We start from the raw sequence: 27,735 nt of genomic DNA, 5'->3' as shown, positions 1-27,735 counted from the left end.
GAGTTTAATTAAAGTTATATTAAAGAACACTACATAGTCACCACATTCAAAAATCCCCAAACATGAAATGCACTGAACACAAGACAGACTATGAACATCAGACTGCATTACAAACATAATGTAATAAATAATTTAGGCAGTGTATGAGTGAGTGTTTGCATGTGTGATATGAGGGTCAGTATCAGACGATGAAGGTTGAAATGAGAGCGTTAGGAGCGTTAGGGCCGTACGGGGTGCGAGAGGTGAGTGCTGTGTTTAGCTTGACTCTTACGGTCGATCAGGAGGATGGGATTCTTCATGTGATGAGAGATCATCTCCTGCAAACTGCTGAAGAGCTGAAAAACACACATCATCATCTATTATAATGCACAATATTTACTGTTATACTGTAATTTTGCTTTGACATTAATTTGTTTATATATTTTTTCAATTATTTGATAATATACACACATTTATTTATTTATTTTACTTATATTATATTTAATAAAAATATTTAATATTTACATTTAATATTTAATATTTTACATTTACAATTTATCTTTTACTATTATTAATTATATTATTTTAATATTACACACACACACATATACATATATATATATATAAAATTTATAATATTAAATTAATTAAATTAAAAATAAGAGTAAATTAATGAAACTTTAACAGGAATTAAAATTACGAAAAAAAATCTAAATTTAAAATATTTAGCAAAACTATAATAGTATATCAATGATTTTTAAAATGTCAAAAATTATTCTCTCTATCTCTCTCTCTATATATATATAATATTAAATTAATAAAATTAATAAGAGTAAATTAATGAAACTTTAACAGGAATTAAAATTACAAAAAAAATCTAAATTTAAAATATTTAGCAAAACTATAATAGTATATCAATGATTTTTAAAATGTCAAAAATTATTCTCTCTCTCTCTCTCTCTCTCTCTCTATATATATATATATATATATATATAATATTAAATTAATAAAACTAATAAGAGTAAATTAATGAAACTTTAACAGGAATTAAAATTACAAAAAAAAATCTAAATTTAAAATATTTAGCAAAACTATAATAGTATATCAATGATTTTTAAAATGTCAAAAATTATTCTCTCTCTCTCTCTCTATATATATATATATATATAATATTAAATTAATAAAACTAATAAGAGTAAATTAATGAAACTTTAACAGGAATTAAAATTACAAAAAAACTCAATTTAAAATATTTAGCAAAACTATAATAATATATCAATGATTTTTAAAATGTCAAAAATTATTCTCTCTATCGCTCTCTCTCTCTATATAATATTAAATTAATAAAACAAATAAGAGTAAATTAATTAAACTTTAACAGGAATTAAAATTACAAAAAAATCTAAATTTAAAATATTTAGCAAAACTATAATAGTATATTAATGATTTTTAAAATGTCAAAAATTATTCTCTCTCTCTCTCTCTCTCTCTCTCTCTCTCTATATATATATATATATATATATATATATATATATATAATATTTAATTAATAAAACTAATAAGAGTAAATTAATGAAACTTTAACAGGAATTAAAATTACAACAAAAAAACTAAATTTAAAATATTTAGCAAAACTATAATAGAATATCAATGATTTTTAAAATGTCAAAAATTATTCTCTCTATCTCTCTCTCTATATATATAATATTAAATTAATAAAACAAATAAGAGTAAATTAATTAAACTTTAACAGGAATTAAAATTACAAAAAAATCTGAATTTAAAATATTTAGCAAAACTATAATAGTATATCAATGATTTTTAAAATGTCAAAAATTATTCTCTCTATCTCTCTCTCTCTATATATATAATATTAAATTTATAAAACAAATAAGAGTAAATTGATGAAACTTTAACAGGAATTAAAATTACGAAAAAAAATCTAAATTTAAAATATTTAGCAAAACTATAATAGTATATCAATGATTTTTAAAATGTCAAAAATTATTCTTTCGCTCCCTCTCTCTCTCTCTATATATATATATATATAATATTAAATTTATAAAACAAATAAGAATAAATTAATGAAACTTTAACAGGAATTAAAATTACAAAAAAAATCTGAATTTAAAATATTTAGCAAAACTATAATAGTATATCAATGATTTTTAAAATGTCAAAAATTATTATTTCGCTCCCTCTGTCTCCAGATATATATAATATTAAATTAATACAATTAATAAGATTAAATTAATGAAACTTTAACAGAAATTAAAATTACAACAACAAAATAAAAATAAAATCTGAATTCAAAATATTTAGCTAAACTATAATAGTATATCAATGATTTTTAAAATGTCAAAAATTATTCTATATATATAGGATTCAATAAATATAAAAATGGGTTTGTCAAAGCAAAATATAGATTAAATATATAAAATTGAAACTAAAATTTAAGTCATAAACATTTCCATTACTCGAAAGAAAATAAATGTTAACTTTAAATGAAAACATAAAAATCTACATTATTATTATTTTTTTATCTGGTTCAACACACTTTAATCTAAGGAATACGGCTGCCAGCTGTGTCTCTAGGAACTTGTAATGTCTTAGAAATCTTCATGTAGTTTTAGACTTTCTAATAAAGCAAACTATTTCTTCTCTATTGATTTTGCGTGAGCTCTGTTGACTTTAACATTTTTGCTACTCCCTATCAGCACATGCATGGGCTAAAGGTATACTATGTGTAACACCCCAAGCTAATTCCATTTTTAATAAATTTGTAAAGGCTTTATTATGTTTTCAGACAATTTTGTTTCTGACCATAAAAATAACTCTTAAAACAGCAATGTTGACTAGGGGTTGAATAATTCTGACATGGCAGTGTTATGAAAAAATCCTATAACTCAAAAACATTACATTATATATTGACATTTTCACTTTTAATATCCTAGAAAAAAGAAAAAGAAAGAGCAAAAAACATTTGTAAAGTACTGCAGTCTCTGGGCAGTTTCTCAAATTTTGATTGCAACTGTATATATATATATATATATATGAAATAACGTTATATGTGCACACAACTGAAATGTCAAAAATGATTCAATAAATATAAAAATGTTTTTAAATCAAAGCAAAATATAGATTAAATATGTAAAATTAAAGTAATAAAAACATTTCCATTACTTGAAAGAAAATAAACGTTAACTAAAAAAATCTAAAAACAAACAAAAAAAAGCATAACATCCCCCAGCTGTGATGAGGGAAGAGGTTTTGAGATATATTTTAGTTTAATTTAAGTACTGAAATTAGAATAATTTAAAAAAAAAATAACACTAAAACTAAAAAACTACACATTAACTGAAAACTGAAATAAATGAATGACAAAAACAAATGGTAAATGAAAATCTATATAATTTTTTATAAAAATTTATTAAGTATTTCATGACTAATATATATATATATATATATATATATATATATATATATATATATATATATATATATATATATATATATTATATATTTAAAATGATTATTTTTATGATTATAACTTAAAGTGATTTGCTTCAATCTGATATTGCATAGAAAAAAAAATCTTAGACAAAATATTCCTCACAAAAAAATAGAAAAAATCCCTAAGGTATTTCAAAAAGTATTTCAAGACTTTGGCAAAAAGCATAAAATCTTCCAGCTGTAATGAGGGAAGAGGTTTTGTGGTCACATGAGACTGAGCTTAAGCCAAAAACGCAAGCATTTCAGCAATCCCTATGAGAAACATCATTTAATTAAGTGATTAATTAAAACAAAAATATCTGGAGTATTTTTGAGATGCTTAAACATTAGGGCATGGAGCTAGCAACACCAAGGGCATAAGTTCGATTCCCAGGTAATGCATGAATTGTAAGTCGCTTCAGATAAAAGCAGCTGCCAAATGCATGCATGTGAATGTAAACTCATGCACAGCTGCACAAACACACTTGACTCTTATCACAGTACATGACATGTGCATCAAAAGTGAAAGCAGACAGATCTTCCTTTACCTCTTCCGTCTTCTTGCCCTCTTTTCCAAGCACATATTGTTGTGAATCGTCCAGGAAGCGCACAGGGATGTTGTAAACGTTCTGGCGGTAAAGCACAACCAGCGTGTAGGGCTGGCGGTCATTCTGAGAACTGCTGTATCTGACCAGAAACGTGCCGTCCTGCCAGACACACACATGACAAAATATATATTATTAAACATATTTTATTTCATTTTATTTTAACATGCAGAATTGAAATTAAATTTAAATATTTTTATTATTAAAAACACATTTCATTTTATTTTGTATTTGATCATATTTTTGGTTTTATTTAATTAATTTTGTTCTATTAATAAACATTCTTATATAGAAGATAAACAGCATTTAAATAAAATAAAAATACAAACCGGACATAAACAAAGATGCATTTTATTAATCCTGAGTACTATTTTATTTGTGTCACTATCATTTCATTTATTTATTTACTTTTTTAATTTTTATTTTATTGCTTATTTTCAGAACAATATAACTCAACTGAACATTACCATTTGGATAATAAACATGCAGCATTTAAATACTATTTAAATATTTATTTTTACATTTTATTTTATTTTATATATATAATTTAAAAGAATTTATATCTGATATTTTATTTTATTGTTTAATTTCAGAACAATGATGTGGCTGAAAATATTTCTTTTTATATATTTTTTTTATATTTATCTTTATTTTATATATCGTTTTATAATCTTATTATCGTCTTTTATCATTTTATTCTCATAATGAGGAAAAAACAGGCAGTCTTTAAATAATATTAAAAAAAATCACACAAGCACAGAAAAACCTTGTTAATCCATAGCAGGGTTTTATATTCATATTTGTATTTCATAATCTTTTTTTATGTATTTTTTATATTTTTAAATTTTATTTTAATACTTAATTTTAAAACATTATATCTCAATGGAACATTCTCATTTAGATGATAGACATGTAGCATTTAAATAAATTTTAAATAATGATTTCATTTAATTTTATATTTTATCTTTTTTATTATTTATTTTATTGCTAAATTTCAGAACAATAATTAAAAGCAACATTAAAATAAAATTTAAATATTATTTATATTTTTGGGGTACTTTATCATATTTTGTTTTATTTTATCTTAATTTCAGAGCAATGACTCAACTAAACATTCTCATATAGAAGATAAACATCATTTAAATAAAATAAAAATACATATAATGCATAAACAGAGATGCATTTTATTAATCCTGAGTACTATTTTATTTGTGTGTCACTATCATTTCATTTATTTATTTACTTTTTGAATTTTTATTTTTTTGCTTATTTTCAGAACAATATAACTCAACTGAACATTACCATTTGGATAATAAACATGCAGCATTTAAATACTATTTAAATATTTATTTTTACATTTTATTTTATTTTATATATATAATTTAAAAGAATTTATATCTGATATTTTATTTTATTGTTTAATTTCAGAACAATGATGTGACTGAAAATATTTCTTTTTATATATTTTTTTATATTTATCTTTATTTTATATATCGTTTTATAATCTTATTATCGTCTTTTATCATTTTATTCTCATAATGAGGAAAAAACAGGCAGTCTTTAAATAATATTTAAAAAAATCACACAAGCACAGAAAAACCTTGTTAATCCATAGCAGGGTTTTATATTCATATTTGTATTTCATAATCTTTTTTTATGTATTTTTTATATTTTTAAATTTTATTTTAATACTTAATTTTAAAACATTATATCTCAATGGAACATTCTCATTTAGATGATAGACATGTAGCATTTAAATAAATTTTAAATAATGATTTCATTTAATTTTATATTTTATCTTTTTTATTATTTATTTTATTGCTAAATTTCAGAACAATAATTAAAAGCAACATTAAAATAAAATTTAAATATTATGTATATTTTTGGGGTACTTTATCATATTTTGTTTTATTTGATCTTAATTTCAGAGCAATGACTCAACTAAACATTCTCATATAGAAGATAAACAGCATTTAAATAAAATAAAAATACAAATCGGACATAAACAAAGATGCATTTGATTAATCCTGAGTACTATTTTATTTTATGTCATTAGCATTTTATTTCATTTTATTTTATTTAAAATTTTATTTTAACACTTAATTTCAGAACAATATAACTCAACTGAATATTTTATTTTATATAATTTACAAGAAAATTTATATCTGATATTTTATTGTTTAATTTTAGAACAATGATTTGACTGAACATTCTCATGTAGAGACAAAAAATGCAGCATTTAAATAAAATGAAAATATCCAGAGCAGGATTTTTTTGTTGTTGTTATTTTATATTCATATTTAAATTTATATATTTAAATATTTTAGATACTCTTTTTATTTATTTATTTGAGAATTATATTTATACTGAGAATTATATTTATATATCTATTTATAATCATTATATTTATATATTTATATATCTCAACTGAACATTCCCATTTAGATAATAAACATGCAGCATTATTTAAATATTTATTTTTACATTTTATTTTATATATATAATTTAAAAGAAAATTTATATCTGATATATTATTTTATTGTTTAATTTCAGAACAATGATTGAACTGAACATTCTCTTATAGAGGAAAAACATGCAGCATTTAAATAAAATTAAAACATCAATTTTTTATTTCATTTTATTTCATATATAATTTTATCGTCTTATCTTTTGTCATTTTATTCTCATATAGGAGGAAAATCGTGCAACATTTAAATCAATAAATCAAAAACACAGAAAAACCTTGTTAATCCAGAGCAGGGTTTTTTGTGATTTTATAATTATATTTAAATACATATTTATATTTGATTCATCTTTTCATTTATTTATTTTTTATATTTTTTAATTTTATTTGAATACTTAATTTCAAAACAATACAACTCAATGGAACATTCCAATTTACATGATAAACATGCACATAAAATTGTAATAATTTTATTTTTTATTATACTTTATTTTATCTTTTTTATTGTTTATTCTATTGCTAAATTTCAGAACAATGCAACACTGCCATTTAGATGATAAACATGCAACATTTAAATAAAAAATTTTTGTATAAATGTATCATCTTGTTTTATTAAATTTTTTATATCTGATCATCTTTTTATTTATTTTTTATATATTTACATTTTATTTTAATTCATTTCAAAACTCAATGGAACATCATTCCCATTTACATGATAAACATGCACATAAAATTAATTTTTTTATTTTATCTTTGTTTATTTTATTGCTAAATTTCAGAACACTGACTCAGTGCAACACTGCCATTTAGATGATAAACATGCAACATTTAAATAAAAACATATTTTTTTATTTTATTTTATATATAAATGTATCATCTTGTTTTATTTAACTTTGCATGTTTTTTTAATCTAAACATGCAATATTTAAATTAAATTTATATATATATATATATTTTTTTTTTTTTATTTTTTTTTTATTTTTTTTTTTATGGTATTTTTTATCTTATTTTTTATTGCTTAAAGCAGCAGTCCGTAACTCTTTTGTGTTTAAAATTTACAAAGCTTATATAATAAGTGAGTACATCATGTATCCATTTTCTAAACAGTGTTTTTGGCTTATCCTGAATTCCTACGACATAAGACATAAACAGAGAGATGTTCTTCCGCAAAATGTCAATCATACACAAATGCAAAAATACCTTGTTAATCCTGAGAACGGTTTCCTCTGCAGTTTTACGTTCACAAACTCCAGCAAACCACTCCTTGTCCTGAAGCCCCGCCCCCTGATCGTGATTAAAACCGTCAACCAATCAGTGACTGAATACAGCTACAGCTATTGCAGTGTCACCAATCACATAAAATGTTGACTGTAAGTTTAGTGTTTACCTGAGCGACCGGCTTTGCTCCAAAAGTATGCGCTGTATGGAAAGAACATTAATAAATTATATTTAAATTATGACTGATTCTGATCAAATTTTCATGCGACATACGATAACAGTCAGATTTTTGAGAGAATGACAAATAATGAAAATAATAAATGCACTCACCTGCGCTGTCCAGAGATGGAGGAGGAGGAGGACTGAAAACAATATATTTACTAAATGCGAGTTTGAGAAAACATGCTGTTTATACATACAGTTTGTTCTTGATTTACAACTAATTTGAGAATGCAAGCTAGTAGATTGCATTATCCCAGACATTTTCCAAATTAATGTTTTATATTTAATCTTTTATATTTCACCACAAAATAAATAAATAAATATATTATGAGACAGTAATTAAAAATCCAGGGTTGATACCGTTAACTAAAACCATGAACATTTCATGACTTGAAATAAAATAAATATTAATTGAAAAAAAAAACTATTTCAAAATTTCTAATTTTCATTAAGTTTAAGTACGTAACTAAAACTAAATAAGCAAAAAATATATAAAAAATCTAAATAAAAAATGTATTAAATTACTAAAACTTCAACTGAAATTTAAATTGCGAGAGAAAACATAAAAATAAAATCAATAATACTTCTAAACAAAATAAAAAATAAAATAATAATAATAATAATAATAATAATACTGAAAAATTCACCCAAAAACAGCAAAAAAAATAGCCATGTAACAATGAGCTGTAACTGACATCTTTACTTTACAATTTAAATGTGTTATTTATTTGTTTATTTATTTATTTTACAAACTAGATGAATGAAAATTCAATTTTTACAGTGGACTATTTAAAATTAAGCGAGTTTGGAGATATTTGCATGGAAAAAATATCATGATGCAAATAATCTTACTGTACTAAAAATAGGCTTCAGATATTTGTGTGCATCTTATATTTCACCACAAACAACTGAAGAAAAATACTGTTTTGCATAAAGACAGCAATGTGACTTTATTTTCAAGTCCATACTGACGCCAAATGCTCATTATGTTCAGGTAAAACTGTAAGACTGCGTTTATATTACTGACTAAAATTAAAGCCATAAAAACATTGCCATTACTTGAAATAAATATGAATATAAATATTATATAAATATTAATGTTTATGTAATAATAAAATAAAACATAAAAAAAAAATGCATTTCTCATTTTTAAAGCTGAAGTACTAAAATGACTAAAAATTAAAACTACACAGATAATACACTTGCACATAATGCAAAAAAAATCTAAATTTAAAATATTTGCAAAAACTACAATACTATATCAGTGATATTAAAATAACTGGGAAAAATATTCTTTTTTTTATTAAATTCAGCATAATTCAAAAGTCATGTAACACATACAGTCAAGCCCGAAATTATTCATACCCCAGGCAAATTCTGACTTAAAGTTACTTTTATTCAACCAGCAAGTTTTTTTTGACCGGAAATGACACAGGCTTCTCCCAGAAGATAATAAGACGATCTACAAGAAGCTTCATTGTGGAAAAAGTATTTCTCAGCTTTAATTTACATTTGAACGAAAACTGGAATGTCCAAAATTATTGCAAACTGTCACAGTCTATGGGAAAATCCAAAGTTCTATACCATTCCAAATAGTCCAAGCTGTTCTAAAGCATCCTAATTACCCTGATTCATTGGGAACCGCTGTTTGAATCAACTCAACAGGTGAAAAACAGAAGCTCTCTGCTGTTGGTTTGTGGACAGTCATGGCTAAGACAAAGGAGCTCACTGAGGACCTGCGGCTGCGCATTGTGGCTGCTCACAAGTCAGGAAAGGGCTATAAGACTATATCTAAATGTTTTGAAGTTTCAGTGGCTACAGTGCAAAGTATTATTAAAAAATACAAGACGTTCCACACTGTGAAAAATCTCAGAGGACTGGAAAAAGAAGAAGACTTCTGGTCTTCTGTTTTATGGTCAGATGAAACAAAAATTGAATTGTTTGGCCACAACGATGTAGCATTCATTTGGCGAAAAAAGGAGAAGCCTTCAACCCTAAGAACACCATCCCCACTGTCAAACATGGTGGTGGGAACCTAATGTTTTTCAAGGAGACCTGAAAGAGTTGGAGCTCATTGCTAAAGATGAATGGGCAAAAATACCAGTGGACACATGCAAAAAGCTGTTCAGCAATTATAGGAAGCGTTTGATTGCTGTGATAGCCAATAAAGGCTTTTCTATTGATTATTGAGAAGGGTATGAATAATTTTGGACATGCCACTTTTTGTTCAAATGTAAATAAAAGATGAGTAATATTTTTTTCCACAATGATGCCTCATGTACATGGTCTTATTATCTTCTGGGAGAAGCCTGTGTCATTTCCGGTCAAAAAAAAAAATTGCTGGTTGAATAAAATTAACTTTAAGTCAGAATTTGCCAGGGGTATGAGTAATTTCGGGCTTGACTGTACATGCTTGAGATATGCGATTTAAATTTATTTAAGATTAATGAAAATGAATCAAGAAAAAAGTACCTGTAGTCTGATTACAATTATTTTAAAATGTAACTTACTCTAATTAAAAATATTAAATTTTTTGGAATCTGATTACATAATCAGTACATTAAGTTACTTCCCAGCTTTGCATATATCCAAGGCTCACCTGGGTTTGGGTTCTTTGGGGAGGACGGGAGGAACTGGTTTGCTGTTTATCACAGATGGAGGAAGCTGCCCAGAAAATGTGGCGCGTTTTACTTCCGGTGGCAGAACTAATGGATCAGAGCAGACATTAAAATTAAGCTGTACATGTGGCTCTGTATCATCATGTATGAGTTAAAGCAGAAAACTCTCTAACCTTTGTTTACAGTGTCACCAACTAGGACCGAACTCTGAGGAATAAGACAAATGAATCAGTTCTTTCAGGAGAAGAACACTGTAATGAATGCATGAATGTGTCTCAAACTAGTACTTACAGATTTGGCTCTGGGAACAGGCGGTTTCATTCTGTAAGACAAGAAGAAACGGTATCACCAAACTGGGTTTTGCAAACAAGAGTCAGCACTGGGACGATCTGAGTGGTTGAAGAGTGGTTCAGAGTGGTTTTAAGCACAGTTTTAATGTTTCTTATGTAATAATAAATAAAAAATCCCATTACATTCTCTGTGATATTCTGGTTTCTAGACATGACTTGGAGTCGGGTCTCTCCTTTAATGCGCATTTGTGGGATGTACTAAACTTGCAACATTACTGTTTTGGGTTTAATTCTTAGGGAACAGAAATTTTGCATATTGAGGAATATAAATGCGTATTTAGCACACTGCCAGTTGTTTAAGGTCAATGTTGATAATAAATGCATAAAAGTAATTCTAAGATACTTTACTGTAGATACTTCAGCAAAAGTACTAATTATCAAATACCATAATTTAATGGCCTGTAATAAATTAATTTAGACCAGTGTTATTTTCAATATCATTTAGACACTATTATAGTTTTAATACTCTGAATTTTTTATTTTGTATTTTCCTTTTTCATTTTAATATATTACTTATGTATAATTTTACACAATATCAGTGTTAAAGGCTATATTCATAGTAAACTCTAAAAATAATACAATTTTAAATAGTCTTAACTACTTCAAGCGAACTGTATACAATAATTCAACAATATTATTTTTACAAACAAACAAAATAAAATGATTACATACAATCTTTCATATTGATCTTTAAAAGATCGATAAAAAAAGATAAATTTAGTTTTTTAAAAGATAAAAAATGTTTTTAAGTTTAGTTATTAATTATTATTTATTTTACACAATATCAGTTTATATTAATAGTGAATTAAAAAAATAATAAAATGTAAAATATTATTTTTTTCAAGTGAACTGTATACAATAATTTAACAATATTATTTTTTCAAACTAACAAAATCAATCAATTACAATCTTTCAAATTGATATTTGAAAGATTGATTTAAAAAAAGATAAAAAATCTAATATTTACCCAAAATAATTTTTTTTCCAAAATGTCCATTAACGTAATTTTGAGTAAAAATGGTTTTAATTTTAGTTATTATTATTTAATTATTATTTATTTACAATTTTACACAATATCAGTATTAAAGACTATATTCATAGTAAACTCTAAAAATAATACAATGTTTAATAGTCTTAACTACTTCGAGTGAACTGTTTACAATAATTCAACAATATTATTTTTACAAACAAACAAAATAAAATGATTACATACAATCTTTCATATTGATATTTAAAAGGTCGATAAAAAAAGATAAATTTAGTTTTTAAAAAATAAAAAATGTTTTTAAGTTTAGTTATTATTATTTAATTATTATTTATTTTACACAATATCAGTATTAAAGGTTATATTAATAGTAAATAAAAAAATTATAAAATGTAAAATATTATTTTTTCAAGTGAACTGTATACAATAATTTAACAATATTATTTTTCAAACTAACAAAATCAATCAATTACAATCTTTCAAACTGATATTTGAAAGATTTATTTAAAAAAAAAGATAAAAAATCTAATATTTACCCAAAGTATTTTTGTCCATTAACGTACTTGAGTAAAAATGGTTTTAATTTTAGTTATTATTATTTACTTATTATTTATTTACAATTTTACACAATATCAGTATTAAAGGGTATATTCATAATAAACTCAAAAATAATAAGATTTAAAATAATTTTAATAACAATACTATACTGTATACAATAATTCAACAATATATATTTTTTCAAACAAACAAAATAAATAAAACAATTACATGCAATCTTTCAAATTGATATTTAAAAGTATAAACAAAAAAAAAACATAAATCTAATATTTTCTCTTTAGATACTTTCGTATGTACTTTAAGTTAAAATGTTTTCTAATTTGTTATTATGATTTAATTATTATTCATTTACAATTTACACAATATCATCATCAATGGCTATATTTATTTTTCAAAACTAAAATAATATTTACAATAATCTTAAAAATACTTTATACTAATTAATATTATAATACTTAAGCAATATTATTTTTTTACAAACTAAATTAATACAAATAATTATATACAATCTTTCAAAATGATATTTTTGTGGTGTCATTTTTATATTATATATACACACATTTCTTCATATACATTTTTATTGCAGTTTTAGTTTTAGTTATCTGAAGTTAAACTAAATAAAAATGAGAAATATTTAATATGGTTTTAGTTTTATTTTTTGCTAACAACCCTGATTTATAAATGCAGAGGAATACATACATTGGTGGTGGAGGGTCTCGTCCTACAGTTTTAGGAGGCAATGGCATACGGGCCGGGCTTCGGGGTGCTGGAGGAGGTTCTGGAAAAGATAAAATAAAGAATGACAAATATGAATCAAGTCACCTTATTATGCTAAAATATCATTTTAAGCTAAAAACGTTAAATTGCTGACCTGCTACAGGTTCTAGATAGGTATCATCATCATCATCCTGACGGAAACAAAAAGAGAGTGATGTTAAAATGATCACATGATATCTGACAAGAACGACTGCATTTTTTCTTTATCATTTTCAATGCTCACCTGCCCTTCATTTGGGTCCAAGTAAACGTCTGGAAGATCACAAATACAGTAACTAAAAGTGCAGTGTGAAATCAACTTATACTGTAATATCCAATATAAATATCTGTGATAGTAAATGAACATAGTCTTGAAATGACCTTCGTCTTGTTGAGGGGCCGGTGGAGGTCTCATCGGAGGTCGCTTAGGTGGAGCCTTTTTACCAGGTTTATCCTTACGTATTACCTCAGGAGCTAGAAAATATAAAGTTGAAGAGTTTTTTGACATCAATGATGTTTCCTGAGCAGCAAATCAGCATATTAGAATGATTTCTGAAGGATCATGTGGCACTGAAGACTGGAGTAATGATGCTGAAAATTCAGCTTTGATCACAGAAAAAAAATTAGATAAATTAGTTAGTCAAGACAAACGTTAAGTTGGCTTGAAAAAAGCCTGATCAGAAAGTACGCAAAAGTTAAAAGTTACTTTGTTGTTAGCATATTTCTAACATGATTAGCATGTTGTTAGCATGTTTCTAGGCTAATTAGCATGTTGTTAGCATGTTTCTAGGCTAATTAGCATTTTGTTAGCATGTTTCTAGCATGATTAGCATGTTGTTCACATGTTTTAGCATGATTAACAAGTTATTAGCATGTTACTAGCATGATTAGCATGTTACTAGCATGAGTAGCATGTTGCTAGCATGTTTCTAACATGATTAGCATGTTGTTAGCATGTTTGTAACATGATTTACATGTCAATAGCGCGTTGCTAGCATGTTGATAGTATGTTAGCATCATTAACATGTTGTTACAATGTTTCTAACATGATTAAGGCACTAGCATGTTTATAACATGATTAGCATGTTACTAGCATGATTAACATGTTGTTAGCATGTTTGTAACATGATTAACATGTTGTTAGCATGTTTGTAACATGATTAGCATGTTGTTAGCATGTTTGTAACATGATTAGCATGTTGCTAGCATGTTTGTAACATGATTAGCATGTTGTTAGCATGTTTGTAACATGATTTACATGTCAATAGTGTGTTGCTAACATGTCAATAGTATGTTGTTAGCATGTTTCTAGCATGATTAGCATGTTTTCAGCATGATTAGCAAGTTATTAGCATGATTAGCATGTTGTTAACATGTTTGTAACATGATTAACATGCTGTTAGCATGTTTGTAACATGATTTACATGTCAATAGCGCGTTGCTAGCATGTTGATAGTATGTTAGCATTATTAACATGTTGTTACAATGTTTCTAACATGATTAAGGCACTAGCATGTTTATAACATGATTAGCATGTTACTAGCATGATTAACATGTTGTTAGCATGTTTGTAACATGATTAACATGTTGTTAGCATGTTTGTAACATGATTAGCATGTTGTTAGCATGTTTGTAACATGATTAGCATGTTGCTAGCATGTTTGTAACATGATTAGCATGTTGTTAGCATGTTTGTAACATGATTTACATGTCAATAGTGTGTTGCTAACATGTAGATAGTATGTTGTTAGCATGTTTCTAGCATGATTAGCATGTTTTTAGCATGATTAGCAAGGTATTAGCATGATTAGCATGTTGTTAACATGTTTGTAACATGATTAACATGCTGTTAGCATGTTTGTAACATGATTTACATGTCAATAACGTGTTGCTAGCATATCGATAGTATGTTGTTAGCATTTTTCTAGCATGATTAGCATGTTTTAGCATGATTAGCAAGTTATTAACATGATTAGCAAGTTGTTAGCATGTTTGTAACATGATTTACATGATTCTAACATGATTAGCATGTTGTTAGCATGTTTGTAACGATTAACATTTTTTAGCATGATTAATGAGTTATTAGCATGTTTAGCATGTTGCTAACATGATTAGCATGTTGTTAGGATTTTTTACATGTCAATATCGTGTTGCTAGCATGTTGTTAGCATCATTAACATGTTGCTAGCATGTTTCCAGTATGATAAGCAAGGCACTAACATGTTTCTAATATTAACATGTTGTTAGCATGTTTTAGCATGATTAACAAGTTACTAGCATGTTACTAGCATGATTAGCATGTTGCTAGCATGTTAAGAGTAATGATGCTGAAAAGTCAGCTTTGATCACAGAAAAAAAATTAGATAAATTAGTTAGTCAAGACAAACTTTAAGTTGGCTTGAAAAAGCCTGATCAGAAAGTACGCAAAAGTTAAAAGTTACTTTGTTGTTAGCATTTTTCTAACATGATTTGCATGTTGTTAGCATGTTTGTAACATGTTTGTAACATGTTGTTAGGATTTTTCTAACATGTTTGTAACATGATTTACATGTCAATATCGTGTTGCTAGCATGTTGTTAGCATCATTAACATGTTGCTAGCATGTTTCCAGTATGATAAGCAAGGCACTAACATGTTTCCAATATTAACATGCTGTTAGCATGTTTTAGCATGATTAACAAGTTATTAGCATGTTACTAACATGATCAACATGTTGCTAACATGTTTTTAACATGATCAGCATGTTTCTAACATGTTTGAAATGTAAAAAACGTGTTGTTAGCATGTTGTTATCATCATTAACATGTTGCTAGCATGTTACTAGCATGATTAACATGATGCTAGCATGTTTTTAACATGATTGGCATGTTTCTAACATGTTTGACATGTAAAAAACGTGTTGCTAGCACGTTGTTAGCATCATTAACATGTTGCTAGCATGTTACTAGCATGATTAACATGTTGCTAACATGTTTTTAATATGATCAGCATGTTTCTAACATGTTTGACATGTAAAAAACTTGTTGCTAGCATGTTGTTAGCATCATTAACATGTTAGCATGTTTCTTACATGATTAGCATGTTACTAATATCAAAGTCCTTTTAAGACAAGTCATGTCACTCGGCGGCCATCTTTGAAACGCCTCTCGGGCATCAAAGTGCAGCTCCTATCTCTTTGAATGGGGAAACATCAAATTCTCCAAAACTGTTCGCCAAACTTACGATTAAATTTCATATTTGAAATCTCCAAAGAAATCCAACAAGAACTGCCTCATAAATATAGTTCCTTGTGCTTGAATAGCGTTAAAAAAACGCTTATTTTTCCGGCTAGATGAGCCAGTGCGCATGCGCAGTACTGAACGCACGTCTTAGAGCGCCGGCTGTTTCTATAGCAACCGGGACTACTAACGGCAGATGCAGTGACGCGCTGACTTTACTGATCAACGATTGGCTCTTTCACTAAGAGGGCGGAGCTTCGCGGGCATGATGACGTTTCATTGTTCCCCATTCAAAACTACACGAGTGACATGTCTTTGGTATTCTATAGTCTTTGCTAATATGTAGCTAGCATGATTAGAATGTTGCTAGCATGATGTTAACATTACTAACATGATTACAAAGTTATTTGCATGATAACATGTTTCTAACCTGATTAACATGCTGTTAGCATGTTTCTAGCATGATTAACGAGCTATTAGCCTGATTAACATGCTGTTAGCATGTTTCTAGCATATTTTCTAACATGATTAGCATGTTACTAGCATGCAGCTAGCATGATTAGAATGTTGCTAGCATGATGTCAACATTACTAACATGATTAGCAAGTTATTAGCATGATAACATGTTTCTAGCCTGATTAACATGTTGTTAGCATGTTTCTAGTATGATTAGCAAGTTATTAGCATGATTAACATGTTGTTATGTTTCTAGCATGGTTAGCAAGTTATTAGCCTGATTAGCATGTTGTTAGCATGTTTCTAACACGATTCGCATGTCAATAGCATGTTTCTAGCATGTTTCTAACATGATTAGCCTGTTACTAGCATGTCAATAGCATGATTAGAATGTTGCTAGCATCATGTTAGCATTAGTAGCCCGTTTCTAGCATGATTAACAAGTTACTAAAATGATTCTAGTTGCTAGGCTTTCCCAAACCAACTTAATTATATTTTAACATTATATTCACAAAGCAAACAACTTTTTTTCAGTTGTAATAATATTGAACTGTTTTACTGTATTTCTGATCAAACAAATCCCCTGTGTTAAAAAAAGTCTTTCTTTTTTAATTTATGATCTTATGACTCACGTTTGCTATCATTGGGGTCGATGTAAAACTCCTCCAGGTCGTGAGGCGGCTCTGGCTTCTAGAAGCAAATAAAACACACTCAAGTGACACAACTGAATCTAAAAGCAACACATGCCTTATCTGTTAAATGAGCTCATATTAAAGGCTGAGACATAGATGTTGCAGCAATTTAGATGTTTTACTGTGTTTTTCCCTATTGGGGTGATCTTGGCTGGTCGTGGCGGTGGTGCTGCCTGTCTTTTGGGAATAACAGGGTTTGGGGTTCGTTCTGGATAACCTGAGATAAAAGAAACACTGGATTAGACACTAAATCATTAAAAATATTATCCCATTAAATATGAATTTGTAAGCATAATTAACAGAGAGATATAGCTGAAAGTCAAAAGTTTACATACACCTTTCAGAATCTGCAAAATGTTAATTATTTTACCAAAAAAAAAGAGGGATCATAGAAAATGCATGTCATTTTTTATTTCGTACTGACCTGAATAAGATATATATAAAAGTTATAAAATAATTTATAAAACTAACCCTGTTCATAAGTTTGCATACTCTTGATTCTTAATACTGTGTTGTTACCTGAATGATCCACAGCTGTGGTGTTTTGTTTAGTGATAGTTGTTCATGAGTCCCTTGTTTGTCCTGAACAGTTAAACTGCCTGCTGTTCTTCAGAAAAATCCTTCAGATCCCACAAATTCTTTGGTTTTTAAGCATTTTTGTGTATTTGAACCCTTTCCAACAATGATTTTGAGATCCATCTTTTCACACTGAGGACAACTGAGAGACTCATATGCAACTATTACAGAAAGTTCAAACACTCACTGATGCTCCAGAAGGAAAAACCATGCATTAAGTGCTGGGGGTGAAAACTTCTGAACAGATTGAAGATGTGTACATTTTTCTAATTTTACCTATATATCATTTTTTTCAATTAGTACTGCCCTTCGGAAGCTACAGAAGTACTTACATGTTTCCCAGAAGACAAAATAAGTTAAATTTAGCCTGATCTTCAAATTCAAAAAGTTTTCAGCCCCGGCTCTTAAAGGTTAAGTTCTTAAAGGAAGTTCACTTCCAGAACAAAAATTTACAGATAATTTACTCACCCCCTTGTCATCCAAGATGTTTGTCTTTCTTTTTTCAGTCGATAAGGAGTTATGTTTCTTGTGGAAAAAAATTCAGGAATTATCTCCATATAGTGGACTTCAATGGTGCCCCCAAGTTCTGAACTTCCAAAATGCAGTTTAAATGCAGCTTCAAATGGCTCTAAATGATCCCAGCTGAGGAATATGGTCTTATCTAGTCATTTTCAAATCAAATTGACAATTTATATACTTTTTAACCTCAAATGCTCATCTTGTCTAAATATGCGTGAACTCTGTTTTTTTTCCAGTTCAATACGGTCAATACAGTTAGGGTATGTTGAAAAACTCGTTTTCTTCCCCAACTTCAAAATGACCTACATTGCTGCAGAAGTACAGACCCACTGTTTACAAATTAAGCATGCAAAGTAAATCAAACGCCCTTTACAAAAAAAGGTAAAACAGCGATGTAGAGCGATTTTGACGTTGAATAAGAAAACAAGACGTTAGTTTTTCAACATACCCTAACTGTATTGATCCGGATTACACAGACTACGCATGCGCATCGCAAAGACGAGACAGGACGAGCATTTGAGGTTAAAAAGTATATAAATTGTCAATTTTGTTTTCCTCGGATTGGATCGTTTACAGCCATTTGAAGCTGCATTTAAACTGCATTTTAGAAGTTTAAACTTAGGGGCACCATTGAAATCTACTATATGAAGAGAAATCTTGAAATGTTTTGTTCAAGAAACAATTTCTTATCGACTGAAGACAGAAAGACATGAATATCTTGGATGACAAGGGGGTGAGTAAATTATCTGTAAATTTTAAAGTACATTCCTTATTTGTAGCACTTAAGTCTCAGTCCTTAAATTCTCTAAATTTTATAATAAAATACAAACAATAAATGTTTTTACGCTATTTCATTTGTAGTGAGATATATTCGCATGTGAATCAATGATCTTTTCCTTTTTAATATTTGCAGCACAGAATAAACATGAAAAAATATTTGAATGCATGTTAAAAAAAAATGAACACAATTGTCTCATGAAATCGATCAATCCGATTTTCAAAAAAGACAGAGATGGCAGAAAGTGCATGTTTGTTTTCTTTAGCAATTTTACGAAAGCATATTGTTTTGTTGCGTATGAGTCTCTCAGTTGTCCTCAGTGTGAAAAGATGGATCTCAAAAGCATACAGTCATTGTTGGAAAGAGTTCAAATACACAAAAATGCTTAAAAACCAAAGTATTTGTGAGACCTGAAGGATTTTTCTGAAGAACAGCAGACAGTTTAACTGTTCAGGACAAACAAGGGACTCATGAACAACTATCACTAAAGAAAAAACACAGCTGTGGATCATTCAGGTAGCAATACAGTATTAAGAATCAAGTGTATGTAAACTTTTGAACAGGGTCATTTTTATAAATCTAACTTTATTATTTTCTCTTGTGGACTATATGTAAACGTCTTTTATGTGAAATATCTGATTCAGGTCAGTACCAAATAAAAAATAACATGCATTTAGTATGATCCCTCTTATTTTGGTAAAATATTGAACATTTTGCAAATTCTGCAAGGTGCATGTAAACCTTTTAACTATAGATAGATAAATAGATACCCAGGTAAACATTCTCCTCTGCTTGGCGCGGTTTGACTTTAATGGTGGGACGTTCACATGGTGGAGCTTCATATGTATCACCATCTTCCTCATCCTGTAAACACACAGAGTGAAAATAATCATGACTGACCAGATGTGTTTAAAAGAAGCTCACATTCATTCATAATTGGGTAACAGGAGGTAAATAGTCACACTAAATGACGATGATATTAATTATGATTCAGATTAATCATCTAAGGCGTAACAGAAACATCTTTATACCTATAAAAGTGTCTATGTATTCCCAACCATTTGTTTGAGTGGATCTGGAATCATGTAATTGGGTAATGTGGGACTGAGCTTCTTATCACATCACAGTAGATGCTCATCAATATGACATCATTTAAGCGTTTCACAAAAATCATCTGTTATGTATTAAGGGAAGTGATACCTCCTGACGACAAAACAGGAAGTATGAATGTTTCCACACCTTTTAACCTTCTATCTGTGTGTCTGTGTGTATTTTAGACGAGTGATGTTTGCACAATACTTACAAACTCCCCTTCTGGCCAGCCATATCCAGAACTGTTATCTACAAAGTATTGAAGAGTTGTAATCAGATCAAACAAACCATGAAACAAAAAAAAAACAAAAAAATCCCAAGATCGATAATAATTTGCATTTAATTTGGACTTCAGAACATCTTTTTGTGTATTAACTGCGGTTGACAAACCCACTATGTGTCAGAAACTAGGGATGGGCGTATTGATACTGATGTGAGTATCGAAAGTATCGATACTCAAATAAAAAAATATCGATACTAAGGTGTGTTTTATTTACCAGTGATTTTGTTAAAATAAAATAGTGCATGCAATATGCATTGAATTGGACGTATAACCTATGCTAGGGAATAACTGTGCAGGATAGAACTATTTCCCTGTTAATCTGAGTGCACGAAAATGTACGCTTGAAACAGTTTTCAAGTGACTGCTGAAAACCCATATCTTTCGACACTATTTGACTCAATAAAAAAAAAACTTTGTTCTCCTCTCTTTCTTGATCTTCCCTTTCTAGCCTGTACTCATCTAACAACGCCTGATATATGGTATTTTTGAGCACTTCATATGTCGATCTGCCTCCTTAGGATGAATCGCTTGTTGTATTCCCCGATTGTAAGTCGCTTTGGATAAAAGCGTCTGCTAAATGAATAAATGTAAATGTTGCAAGACAGAACCAATCAACCACAGAGAGCATTCACTCACTTCAGATGGTGCATTCAAACAGGGCTGCGTTTCCCAAAAGTATCATAAGAAAGAATTGATGCTTTTGGGAACGGCAGCCCAGAACAATGCTTATCAGAAGACAGAAAAAAAATGTTTGAGATATTATACAATTAACAAATTAAAATTGTAGCCTACATAATTAGTGCAATTACATTGATTTAAATTAACATTTAAAGTAATGTTAATATAAATCATACAATGTTGCATTTTATGTGTGCAACAGCCCGACACTGGCAGCTGTACAGTAAACATATTTTAACCATGTGTGAAAAATGTATTTAATAAGTTGCAATTAAGGCATATTAAATGTTAAAATGCATTTCAAATATAAGTTTAAGATGGTATAATTCCATAATTTACTCTTAGTAATTTAATAAATGTAATAATTTAAAAGTTACTTTTAGAAGTATTGGTCTCAGTATTGATGATCGATTGTATCGAAAACAAAATAAGTGGTATCGCCCATCCCTATCAGAAACTAATAAATCCACGCAAATAACCTTAATGTTTAACACAAACGACACACTGATGGTGACAACCAAATAAATAAATACAAACTCTTAATAATCGCCAGTAGTGACAACAAACACTACACCGGCATAAAATCAGCAAACCATAAAAGAATAAACATTAAAACAATAACAAAGATAATGCATGTTGGGAACTTGAGTTGATTCAATTCCTTCTTCAAAAACGCCAGCATTCGACAGAAACGTCGAAAATAAGTCACATAAACTTTTTGTGCTCATACTGTTTACTGTTAAGGCACTTTGGGATGACACAACGAGAAATAATGTAACGATAACGAAAATACTCGTGTATTGCGTGAAATCGCCAAAACGCCAGCGCAATATTTAATATTGACAGGAATGGCTGAGGTTAACAACATACTGATTGTTTAACTGACGAGACGTCTTTATTCCAGCACTTCTACTTCCAGTAGACAAAAACTAAATAAAACAGTACTGAAAGTTGGTAACTTTACTTGATCTAGGACCTATATACAGTGCGTGCCATTGTAAACACTGTAAATCGATCCCTCAGAGCCTCATTTTCATCCGCGTTAAATTCAATAACATCTAATTTGACTAACCAGCTTTTCTGCCTTTTAAGAGGTCTATACATAGGCTGGTTATTTTTATATGTGTATTTATTTTAATAGACGTGAGGTGTTTTCTTGGTTTTATATATATGGCTCTAATATGTAGAGTTAACATAACTGCATATTATTTAAAAGCTTTTTTTTTTCTTTTTTAATAATTAAATAGGCCTATATGTTAACTGCAATATGCCAAAAGGTGATTCAAACTGTGTTTGACTGATTAAAATAAGAAATAGCACGTCACAAATGATCCCTTACACCTTTGTTTTAACCTAAAATCTTAATGTTGGTTGTAAAGTACAACGTAGATGTTTTAATCTTATGTTTTTACACAGATGTGGCCTGCTGTCATGAATGCACCTGTTCTCCTGGGTGGAGCTGGTGGTCCGCTATGTCTGTACAAAAGAAAAACAACAGGTAAGTTAGACCATTATGCAAGATACACAATAGAAAAAGTGATGTTTGATGAAAAAGACTTTAGTACTTACAGTAGAGATGGTTTTAACTTCCCAAAGAAACTCTAACAATAAAGAAAGAGCAGTTTTGTGAGCAATACAGTTTCGCTTGGTGACCAGAGTCTAACAAGAACAATATGCATTGATATTTGCAAGCTGGTTTTGATAATCACTTCCTGGATATTACAAGATTATGTAAATATATATGGATGAAGCATGTAGAAATGCTACAGGACGATGGAATGTTGTACTACATAAATAATCACGACCGCTCATCTTGGTTAGAAACACGCATAGACTGCAGGTCATTGTTATTCACTTCTCTTCTGTTAGTACACACTTCAAAATAAAGGTTATGCCATAGAAGAGCTATTTTTGGTTCCCCAAAGAACATTTCAGTAAACCATTTCTAAAGCCGAGATCACACTACACGATTGTCAGCCGATTATGGCACAAAAAAGTTGCATAAAAAGATAATAATCTTAGAATTTAAGAACCAGTCATTGCCAGTCGTTTTCACAAAGATTTGTTTAAACGTGTTTAATATTTGCGACTGACACCAGCGATTATATGATGCTATGCAGTGGAGATGCCTTCACTGTCAAACTTAATTCGGCATTAATTTGGTAATTTTGTCAAAAAAAAAAATGTCTTGATTACAAGAAAAATACAGATTGTTCTTGTTGTGATTTATTTTGTCTTTCTTTTTATTTAAATTTATACAGTTTAGTTTTCAAAGTAAGTATATCCTAAATTACGTCATTTCAATTATGTCAATTATGTCTCATTTTGACGATGACCAAGAATTATTTTTTTTCGATCTGCAATAAAAAAAAAAAAAGTTAAGAAAAAGATTGGCCTATAGCCCTAAATATAGACTATGGGCTAATTCATTTTTTCTTAACTTTTAACTTCTTCATACTAAATATACAAAAATGTCTTCATACTAAATATACAAACTTAATGAATAGCTTATAGTGAAGAAGTTTTCATATATAAACTCATAAATAATGAATATGACGAAATAAAATTATTCTATATATATTTATTTTTAGCTGTAATAGTTATATCAAATGGATAAGGAAATCATAGTGCCTTGAATTTATTACGCAATGTAATTTTGTTCGTTTCGTTCACTGGACATGTAAAGAAAAAAATAGTTTTTACTTGGAACCAATTCGGGTTTTTTTTAAATTCCTGATTTTAGACAAGCATACACTCTTAAACATAAAGGTGCTTTATGATGCCATAGAAGAACCTTTTTGTTTAAATGGTTCCATAAACAACCTTTAACATCTGAAGAACCTTTCTGATTCACAAAAGGTTCTATGTGGCAAATAAGGTTCTTCAGATTATAAAAAGCTAAGCAAGAAATGGTTCTTTAAAGAACCTTCGACTGAATGGTTCTTTCTGGAACCAAAAAATGGTTCTTCTATGGCATCGCTTGAAGAACCTTTTGAACCACCTTTAATTTTAGGAGTGTACATTCGATAATTTATATATTATTGCTGGAATAAACGTTTAAAAATAGTGCTAGAAATTTTAGAATTAAGGAAATTAAACAGAACTAGGCATTTGAAAAGATGCATCTAATAATTCCACAAAGAAAAAGAAAACAACGGATATAATCAAAACTTATTCGAGATTGTGACTTTTATAAGAAACAGCAACAGCAGGAAAGCTAGTGTTTTCTGTTATATTAAGCACAAATTAAAACAAACCTTAACGTTGCAATAGGTAAAAAAAATAATAAAAGCACTGGTGTTGTTTTATTTTGGTGCAGGTAGATGCTGCGGTTTTTGTTCCCATTTTTTGGGGGGTTCGGCAGAATTTTTACAGTGTGTTGTGTAATGAAGTGACTTAGTCATTAGGTTTGTGATCCTTTCCGATTGTCAAAGACTGAAATCGGTTCCAGTCAATGGAAACAGTCGTTAAGTGTGTTCAGGTCTTGAATGTTTCTGCTAGTCGTGTAGTGTGTCCTCAGCTTTAAAGAAACTTTTTCAACTATAAAGCACTTGAAAGGTTCCATGGATGTTCAACCACTGATGCCAAAAAAGAGAGTGAACACAAACAGAGCAGATAACTTTAGCTAATGAATTAATAAAAGTATTTAGAAATCTACAAAACGGTTTAGTAATGATTCGACCAAAGGTTAAGACAAATATCAATGTCATCTTGAAACCAAAAGTACAAAAGCATACAGTATATTGGCAGCACGATACATAATAGTGTCGTAACTGGGATGACTAGATAAGAGGAAGCTGAAGCAGTTCTATTTTCCGGTTTTTATCAGATAGGTGCTTCAAATGCATCAGACAGAGAACAATGTAGTGTTTTATTCACTGCGAATGAGGAGCTGAAACATTAGTGTGTTAAAGTAGAAAAGCAGAAATCCAAAAGTAGAAATTACCTAACTTTTTTTAAACACGAACAGTATCTGACATCAATTCCAGGTAATAAATGATGCTAGTGTCTGGATGTTGTCGCCCCAAATTATGATTACATTGATGTACACATATAAAACAGTGTTTGTAGCAACTCAATCTGTTTTAATCTGTAATTCTAAATGTCTAGCATGCAATTAAATAGAAATAATAAGTACTTTACCATGATGCATGAGGCGTTCAGCTCATCAGGAAGCTCTCTGCTGTGAGGTTTGGATGCAAATCTCCCAGAACTTTGTATGTGAGGCCAGTAAGTAGCGTGCTGGAGGTGTATGTGTGTGTGTTTGAGTATTTGCATAGCAGGTGGATGATTTAGCAGGTAGCTGATTATCCCTGTTAATGATAGAAAGACCTTCGATCGTCTCCGAGCTCACTGAAGCACTTTGTTCTCTCTTGTTTGATGTTTAGAGGCATCTGAACACAGACGGGGAGGTGAAAGAAAGAAGAAGTGTTATTAAGCCTTTCAGAGGAACAGAGTTTGATGACACCAGATCATTTGCGAACGTCTCCAAACCCTGGTGATCAGTTCGTGAGCTCAAACTGATGAACACATTGAACATTTGCACACAAATTTAATACAGTTTGTAAGGGAAACACATTGGTTTAATAGACAAAACAGCAGTTTCTCTTGATAATACTTGGTGAAACTAGCTATTGCATTTTTGGTTAAACAAGATGTGTAGGTTTACAAACATACTGTAATTATTTACTTGCTTTATCGCTTTCTGAAAACATATCTGATCAAAATTCTTTCTAACATTTTACTAAACCAGCGTGAGCGGCTCAAATAACTTCCTTGTAAGGCTTTACAACAGATGTGTCTAAAAGATACAGGTCAAAATGATAGAGTTATCATATTTATTTATTCGTATTATATTCCTGTGCGACTTTCATTTTTATCTGGAATACGAAAGGTCAATTTCATGTAAACTAGCATTCAAGAGTTTGGGGTTGGTGTGAGATTTATTGATTTTGAAAGTCTCTAATGCTCACCAAGGCTGCGTTTATTTGATCAAAAATATAGTAAAAATTGTGAAATATTATTCCAATTTAAAATAGATGTTTTCTATTTGAATATATTTTAAAATGTAATATATTCATGTGATGCAAAGCTTAATTTTCAGCATTATAACTCCAGTCTTCATTATCACACGATTCTTCGGAAATCATTTATCAAACTTAATCACTTCATTTATTTTAACTAAAAATCTTTTGAAACATTATAAGAGTCACTTTTGATCAATTTCATGCATCATTGATGAATAATTGTATTTTTTTTTTCTAAAAAACAATCTTACTGACCACAAACTTCAGCTTGCAGAATAGCATACGAGTTTACATTTATTATGCTTTTCTTCCATTGTAAAGCTTAACACTTTCATTATGTGTGACCCTGGACCACAAAACCACTCATAAGGGTCCATTTTTTTAATTGTGATTTTTACATTACCTTACAGCTAAATAAATAAGCTTTCCATTATTTGGCCGAGATACAGCTATTTGGAAAATCTGTAATCTGAGGGTGCAAAAAAATCAAAATGCTGGGAAAAACGCCTTTAAAATTGTCCAAATGAAGTTCTTAGCAATGCATATTACTAATCAAAAATTAAGTTTTGATAAATTCACACTAGGAAATCTACAAACTACCTTCATGGAACATTATCTTGGATTTTTGGCATAAAAGAAAAATAGATCATTTTGACCAATAAAACACATTTTTGGCTATTGCTACAAATATACCTCTGCAACAGGGTCACATATGAAAAAGAGAAATCAGGAAATCTTTTAATTCACCTTTGGTGCTCAAGAAGTCATACAGGTTTGGCACGACATGAGGGCGAGTGTGTGATAACATGCTCTGAAATAAGATCTATTAAGTAAAATAAAGCATTTATTTTGTCTTCAGATGAGGTTTATTTCATATAAACAAGTCTAATGCACTCGTATAGGACACTATCACTGTCACAGATGGAAATATTCATCAGACATTCAATAATTTTAATAGTATCATAAAAAATAAACTAGTATTTCAGGATAAACTGAGAGATCTGTGATTAGTCATGCACACTTTCTGAGAAAAGATTTTTTTTTAATCTGTTGTGAACATCTGTGTTGGTAGAGGGCTGGACTCTAGAAACTGTCCATAGCACACAAACTAGAAGATGCAGATCAGATCATCACTGGCAGATATCTGACACTGATCCTGTAGGATGGCT

General features: G+C 28.9%; 1 protein-coding gene across 1 annotated transcript; it reads right to left on the bottom strand.

The window, feature by feature from the left end:
• Positions 1-25,854, bottom strand: LOC141287586 (uncharacterized). Its single transcript, XM_073819747.1, has 19 exons — positions 25,683-25,854; positions 23,109-23,140; positions 22,981-23,015; positions 20,790-20,827; positions 20,257-20,350; positions 17,736-17,830; positions 17,554-17,611; positions 13,629-13,721; positions 13,492-13,520; positions 13,363-13,399; positions 13,191-13,269; positions 10,890-10,920; positions 10,772-10,805; positions 10,580-10,685; positions 8,089-8,120; positions 7,928-7,959; positions 7,741-7,824; positions 4,020-4,178; positions 1-335 (listed from the first exon to the last, which is right to left on the bottom strand). The coding sequence occupies exons 1-19, from the start codon at positions 25,815-25,817 to the stop codon at positions 219-221; spliced, it is 1,320 nt and encodes a 439-aa protein (XP_073675848.1). The 5' UTR covers positions 25,818-25,854; the 3' UTR covers positions 1-218.
• Between the last annotated feature and the right edge of the window lie 1,881 nt (positions 25,855-27,735).

This window comes from Garra rufa, chromosome 15 (genome assembly GCF_049309525.1).
Source record: "Garra rufa chromosome 15, GarRuf1.0, whole genome shotgun sequence".
NCBI lineage: Eukaryota > Metazoa > Chordata > Actinopteri > Cypriniformes > Cyprinidae > Garra > Garra rufa.
This window is presented reverse-complemented; position numbering and strand designations above follow the sequence as displayed.